Below are 7406 nucleotides of genomic sequence, written 5' to 3' on the forward strand. Positions count from 1 at the left end.
TGAACATATTGATGAAGTACAAAATGAAACAAACAGACTTAACGAACAAGCCAATGAGGAGATTTTGAAAGTAGAACAGAAATATAACAAACTCCGCCAACCATTTTTTCAGAAGAGGTCGGAATTGATCGCCCAAATCCCAAATTTTGGGGTAACAACATTTGTTAACCATCCACAAGTGTCTGCACTGCTTGGGGAGGAGGATGAAGAGGAGCTGCATTATTTGACAAGAGTCGAAGTGACAGAATTTGAAGATATTAAATCCGGTTACAGAATAGATTTTTATTTTGATGAAAACCCTTACTTTGAAAATATAAAGGAACAGCAAGAAGCAACTGAACATATTGATGAAGTACAAAATGAAACAAACAGACTTAACGAACAAGCCAATGAGGAGATTTTGAAAGTAGAACAGAAATATAACAAACTCCGCCAACCATTTTTTCAGAAGAGGTCGGAATTGATCGCCCAAATCCCAAATTTTGGGGTAACAACATTTGTTAACCATCCACAAGTGTCTACACTGCTTGGGGAGGAGGATGAAGAGGAGCTGCATTATTTGACAAGAGTCAAAGTGACAGAATTTGAAGATATTAAATCGGGTTACAGAATAGATTTTTATTTTGTTGAAAACCCTTACTTTGAAAATAAAGTTCTCTCCAAAGAATTTCATCTGAATGAGTGGTGATCCATCTTCAAAGTCCACTGAAATCAAATGGAGATCCGGAAAGGTGCAGATGAGTTAGGAGAGGTCATCAAAGAGGATATTTGGCCAAATCCATTACAGTGCTACTTGGTTCCGGACACGGATGATGAGGGAGGGGGAGGAGAAGAAGATGATGATGATGATGAAGAGGAAGAAGGATTGGAAGATACTGATGAAGAAGGGGATGCGGATGAAGGTGAAGAAGATGAAGATGATGAGGAGGGGGAAGAAGGAGAGGAAGATGAAGGAGAAGATGACGAATGGAACACTGATGGATTCCAACCTTCCTTTTTGAATTTTCTCCAGTCCCCGGGAGCAAGTTGTAGTTTTTTTTTTTTTTTTTTCTCCTCCTCTTGTGCTCAGTCGCCCTGTTTTTGAGGTCTCTTTTCTCCTTTAGACCATGGCTCACAACTTATTTTGGGGGGAAACACCTTGAGCACAACTCAGTGGGAAAAGAATCTCTACCCCTTTCTGTTCCAAATTCATTTTTATCCCTTCCTGTCTCAACAAAAACTTTATGGAATCAACACCACCATGCTCTGTGGGAAAAAAGAAAAACCTTCTGCTCCCTTAGCTCTGCTGGAAGCTGGAGGGTGCTAGGCCCCTGTGTAGTAGTGCATAGAATTCTAGCTTTTTTCCTCCTTTCTCTGTATATTGGGCTCAGAGATTACACTGTATCTCTATGTGAATATGGACAGTTCGCATTCACCAACAGGTATCTGTCTACTTTCTCTTGTTTAAAAAAAGAAAAAACAAACTTAAAAAAATGGGGTTATAGAAGGTCAGCAGAGGGTGGGTTTGAGATGTTTGGGTGGGTTCAGTGGGCATTTTGACAACATGGCTTCTCCTTTGGCATGTTTAATTGTGATGTTTAGCGGACATCCTTGCAGTTTAAGATGACACTTTTAAAATAAAAATTCTCTCCTAATGATGACTTGAGCCCTGCCACTGGATGGGAGAATCAGCAGAGCCTGTAGGATCTTATTTGCAATTGACATTCTCTATTGTAATTCTGTTCCTGTTTATTTTTAAATTTTTCTTTTTGCTTCACTGGAAAGGAAAGATGGTGCTCAGTTTTAAACGTTAAACGTGTACAAGTTGCTTTGTTACAATAAAACTAAATGTGTACATAAAGTAAGCGGTGAGACAATGTAAAAGCTTTGAAAACCATAAAATGGCTCTTTGGATGTTAATGGTCATCTCTGGTCTCCAGTCTAGCCCTCACAGATGGGCAGAGTGTGCCTCTTAAATGCACATCTCACCCATCGCTGCTTAGACCCCTTTAGTTTAGAGCCACTTAGAATAAAACCCCAGCCCCTCACTGCGGGCTCTAGGATGTGCCCTGGACTAACTCTTGAACCTTCTTCCAGGGATCACACCACACCCTCCTGTCCATTCCTTGAAGGCACCCAGCTGAGCCCATTCTCCTCAGGGCCTTCTGCCTGAACTCTGCCTACCTCTTCCCCAGGCTGACTGGGTCTTTCAACTCACAGGCCAATTCCTGCAGAAGCCTTCCCCAACCACCTATCTAAACCAGCCCTCTTGTTATTGTTATTTCCCTGTCAGTCTCTCCCTGTCTGCCCACGAGGGCTGAGACCTCGTCTGTTATATTTATTTCTGTATCCCCAGTATTAGCACAGTGCCTGGTATGAAGGAGGACTTAATAAATATCTGTTGAATGACTGACTGACTGACTGAATGAATGAATCCCCGTTACCACTGTGCAGTATTGAAATAATAATAAGAGTTGGGGCTTCCCTGGTGGCGCAGTGGTTGAGAATCCGCCTGCCAATGCAGGGGATGCGGGTTCACGCCCTCGTCTGGGAGGATCCCACATGCCCCGGAGCAACTAAGCCCGTGAGCCACAACTACTGAGCCTGCGCGTCCGGAGCCTGTGTTCCACAACAAGAGAGGCCGCGATAGTGAGAGGCCCGCGCACCGCGATGAAGAGTGGCCCCCGCTTGCCACAGCTAGGGAAAGCCCTCGCACAGAAATGAAGACCCAACACAGCCAAAAATAAATAAATAATAATAAAAAAATAATAAGAGTTATTTACTGATGATTTAGCATGGGCCAGCAACTCCTGCAAACACTTCACAGGCATCACCCAACGAGAGAGGTGCTATTATTGCCCCCATCCTTGGGGCGCGGATACTGATGAGGATGCAAAAGAGGTTAGGAGACTTGCCAATGGTCATACCACTTACCAGTAGCAGCGCTGGAATAGGACATAGGATGGTGAAGTGGGGTGGTCCAACTGAGGAGGCTGCTGAAGGGGTCCAAGCCCCAAGGGCTGCTTGGACCACATAGCCTTTAGGTCATCAAGGATCTTTTTCCCAGTCTAGTCCAGGGATTCCCCTATCAGGTTCTGCTAGGAAGCTGGAGGAGGCGGTGGGGAGGCAGGATCCCAAGCACTCTACTGCACCAGTTCCCCACCCCAGGCTGGAGGCAGGGCAGCAGGGACCTTGAGGCCTGGACAATCTCTCATCCCATCCAGAGATTTGTTTCTGGGAAGCCTCTGATGCTTTGCCATGCCCCTCCCCAGAGTGCTCACATATTCCAGGGTCAGAGGGCTCCCTAACTCCTTGGCAGCCCTTTCCATCTTAGAATGTCTCATCTGCCCAAAAAATCTTCATCCACTCTCTTCCCCTTCCTGCTACTTACTGGACCACAAAGAATAAGCTCACGTCCTTCGGATGTCACAGAGCCAGCCTCCCCCAACCCCAACCTCAGCTCCTTTTGGAGTTATGGTCTCATGTGACTCCGTCCGAGCTCCCTTCACCACCCTAGTCTCTTCGTTCTCCCAAAAAAAGGCAAAAGCAGCAATTCTCCCAGTCTCCACACCAGGCCTTCCAGACTGCCCATATGCAGGAAGGGGAAGAGGACATCAGGGCTCCCTAGGCCTTCACCCTGCCAGGTGGAGAAGCCCAAGAGGACGGGGCAAGCAGAGTGTCTGACTCAGAGCCCTAGAGGCACCAGAACCAAGGGGTGGGGGCAGGGAAGCCCTGTCATCTGGCCCACAGCTTAGGGCCAGGGTTTGGCCTATCCTCTCCAACCTTCCAGGATGGTCTCAGACACCACTGGACCCTCCTGACCACACTGGGGAAGGCATGTCTGGGCCTCCAGCTGAAACCACATCAGCCAAGAGTGAGTGAGACCCTCAGAGCAAGGACCTGGGGATTAAGCAAGATGGGGTTTGCCCCTGCTCCAGCGCCTGGGGTTCTGCTAAACAAGCTGCTGCTTCCCCCATTCCCTGAGAGTCAGAGGGGGCGAGTCCCCAATTCCCTAATGTCCTGAGGCCCCCTCAGCAGCTCAATTCCCCTGCCATCCTCTTCTGAAGACCCGTGCAGGTTCTTCAGACCCTTGGCTGAGGAAGCCACGTCTCAGGGACACTCCCGTTCTCTCCCTCGGGGTCACTCCCTCTCCTCAGTTGCCACACTGAGTTCCACTCCCAGGCTCCACTTCTTCACTGGCTACTGCCCCTGAGGGCCGGCTGGGCGCGGTTGCCCGGGGTCCCTCGGCCCCAGTCCTCCGCCCACGGCGCGCACACTCCCGCCCCCTCCCAACTTCAGAAAGTTTGGCCTGGGGTTCCCCACCTTCGAGTAGGCTCGGGCCCAGCCCCGCCTCCTGGCCCCGCTGCCCCCGCACCCGCGCCTGACCTTCACTGCTCCCCGGGCTGCAGACCACCCCACCAAGACCCGCTCCTCCCGCCCGGGGCCCCTGCCGGCCCGCGGCCCGGTCCTCCGGGTCACGCACAGCCCCCGCGCGTAGGCCCCCGGGCCCGCCTGGGAACCGGGCTCCAGGGGTCCGAGGCCCTGAGCCAGGCGGCCGCCAGCGCGCGACACGCAAGCGGCCCGTGCCCCACTTCCCCGGCCGGGGCCGCCCGCATCCCCGCCAGGACCCCGCGCGCCCCCGCGCCCGGCCTGCCCGCCTGCCCGCCCGGCCGTCGGAGCACCTCGCCCGGCTCGTCGTCCTCCAGGACGCTGAAGCTCCACACCACCAGGCCCTGCAGCAGCAGAATGGCCAGCGCCGTGGCAATCGCCAGCTTGTAGCGCCGCACAAGCTTCTGCACCCGCACGCTCGCCACCATCTTCCTGCCCGGGACGAGGGGCGCGCGCCCAGCCCTGCAACCCGGCCGCGGGCGCGCGCACGGGCGCGGGCCGAGCCGGCTTTCCCCAAGGGAGGAGCGCCTGGCGCGCGCCGGGGCGGGGCGGGGGGCGGGGCCCACAGGCCCGAAATGCCGCGCCCGGTGGGCCAGGGGCGGAGCCTGGGCCTCCAGAGCTGTGGGCCCCGGCTGCCCAGCGCGTCGGGCGGATTACTGGCCTTTCGCGCCGGGTCCGCTTCCTGGGTGGGCCTTTCCCCGTCTTGGTCAGTTTCTGCGTGTGCTCACCTCCTCCTGGACGGCAAGCCCATGGAACCAGGGTGCAGAGAGGTCTGCAGCCGACCTCTCTCTGGCTCGCCGCCTGGGGTCGGGGCTGGGGGTGGGGACTCAGCCCCGCAGAAATCAGCTGGCTCTCCGCCCTCGTGCAAGCAGAGAATGCTAGAGCTCCCAGAAACGCCGAGTTGGGAGGGAGAGATTGTCTAAGTGCCACAAGCCCTGCTTAAAAACCATGGAGGCCGCACCTACGGGGCAAAGTCTAACTCCTTTGACTGGCATCTGAGGCCCTTCACAAAGCCTTGGCTCCTCTCTCTTCTCCCTCGTATCCTAGGCATCCTCAGACCTCAACTAGAGCCGTGGTTACCGAACTCTAGGGTATGTCAGAATCACCCGCAGGACTTGATAAAACAGATTGCTGGTCCCTACTCCCAGAGTTTCTGCTTGGTAGGTCAAGAGTGGGGCCCGAGAATTAGAATTTTCAACAAGTGCCCAGGTAATGCTGATGCTACGAGTCTGGGAACACACTTGGAGAACCACCAGACTTTTGCGCGTGCCGTTCGCTGTGCCCAGCCCTAGCAGTTGCTCTCCTGCTCCTCTCCCCACTTCCCATCGGTGGCATCCTCCTAAGTGCTTACCCAGCACTGTCTGCATATCTGGTTGTGATTTCTCTGGAATCATGCCTTCTTCACCTTTGAATCCTTAGCCCGGCAATGGACACCCAGCAATGCTCAGTAAATGTTGCGAAAGAAAGATCAAATGAAGCCCAACTTCCTGTTCCATGAGCTGATCCTAACATTTTTGGAGAGGCTGCTGTGTTCAGGCACCGCATGAACCCCTGCAGCCCTCCCCTGAACCTGGCAGGTCTACTGAGAGAGGGAAGGGGAGAAGAGGGAGAGCAGTGCCCAGCATAGCCAGGTGCATCCCCAGCAGTGAAACCAAGCTCCGTGAGAAGGAAGCAATATAAAGAGCAAAGCGAAGGTTGAAAATTTATAATGAAGATTTAAGAATCACTACACAGAGGTCTGGAAAAAAATGGTTAAAAAAAAAAAAAGAAAAGAAAAAGCTTGAAAGTGATGATAAAAGGGTTTGGAAGGTGCCTGGAGATAAACTTGATGAGGAAATTGTAAGCTGTGATGAGTACAGGAGATGCAGTTATTTGATGGCACTTAAATAAAACCTCCTTTAATCATCTCCTGCCCCTTTGGTATTTGTAATCATTCTATTCTTCAGCATTAGTTAAGTGGGAGAATTGTAAACAATGTTTCAGATGACAGTTTGGCTACTTAAGAGAAACTACACTTCAAGATTTTGGAAAACATCAGTTGGCATGCCAGCGATTGATATGTTAATTAAATATTGATCTTGTGTGCTCATTAAATCAGGTCCCTCAGGGACTGTCTACCTGCCCATACTCCCCTGCACCCAACAATGAAAATAACTTTATTTTCCACTGATTGTATAAATAATATAAATAATACTCATTATGTAACATTTAAAACATAGGGAAAAAAGTAAAAGTCACCTGCAATCCCACTCCCTGAGATAATCATCATTAATATTTTGGTGATGATCCTTTCCCCATCTCTTTATGTGTATAGATTTTGCATGGATGGCATCACATTACACACATGGTTTTTAAATATAGAAACTTACTTTTAAGTATTTCTCTCCCCTTCCCCTCCATGTTAACAGTCTGGCTTCCTTCCTACCTTCCTTCTTTCCTTCCTTCCTTCCACCTTTGTAACAATTCACACACACACACACACACACACACACACACACACACACACGGGTTTTTTATTTACATACACTTTGTACCTTGCTTTTCTCCCTTGACCATAAACACATAGTAGAAATTCCCCCAGAACGGATGGGACTCTAACCCATTCTTTTTTAATGGCTGCATAATATGCCACTCCTTTCTTGAATGGGCATTCACTTGGTTTCCAGTTTTTGTGACTACCACAAGGCTATAATAACATGGTTCTACACTTATCCCTATGCACTAATGTGTTCATTTCTGTGGTAGAGTTTCCCAGGAATGGGATTACTGGGGAAGGGAATTTTAAATGTTAATAGCTATTGCCAGATCGTGTTTTCAAAGACAATTCAACTTTTCTGACGGCAATGTATGAGAGTATGGTTTTCCTGCATCCCTTCCAACAGCAGTTGTTACCACTGTTGAATTTCTGCCAATCTGATAGGTGAAAAGTGAATGCCTTGGTGTTTTTTGGTTTTTTTTTGTTTTTTTTTTTTTTGCGGTACGCGGGCCTCTCACTGCTGTGGCCTCTCCCGTTGCGGAGCACAGGCTCCGGACGCGCA

At 50.5% G+C, this 7406-nt stretch overlaps 1 protein-coding gene across 3 annotated transcripts in view; it reads right to left on the bottom strand.

Annotated features, from left to right (window-relative positions):
- The window catches only part of XYLT2 (xylosyltransferase 2), a 16820-nt gene extending 12020 nt beyond the window's left edge, over positions 1–4800 (bottom strand). The window contains exon 1 of one of the 3 annotated variants that reach the window (XM_028499206.2): positions 4662–4800. In XM_028499206.2, the coding sequence (XP_028355007.1) occupies positions 4662–4796 (135 nt within the window). In that variant the 5' untranslated portion in view covers positions 4797–4800. Of the gene's footprint in view, positions 1–640; positions 826–2913; positions 3604–4661 lie in introns of those variants that run through there. The other 2 variants (XM_028499208.2, XM_028499207.2) reach the window with 2 other exon arrangements.
- Between the last annotated feature and the right edge of the window lie 2606 nt (positions 4801–7406).

The sequence above is a fragment of the Physeter macrocephalus genome, chromosome 14 (genome assembly GCF_002837175.3).
Source record: "Physeter macrocephalus isolate SW-GA chromosome 14, ASM283717v5, whole genome shotgun sequence".
In the NCBI taxonomy this organism is placed as follows: Eukaryota; Metazoa; Chordata; class Mammalia; order Artiodactyla; family Physeteridae; genus Physeter; species Physeter macrocephalus.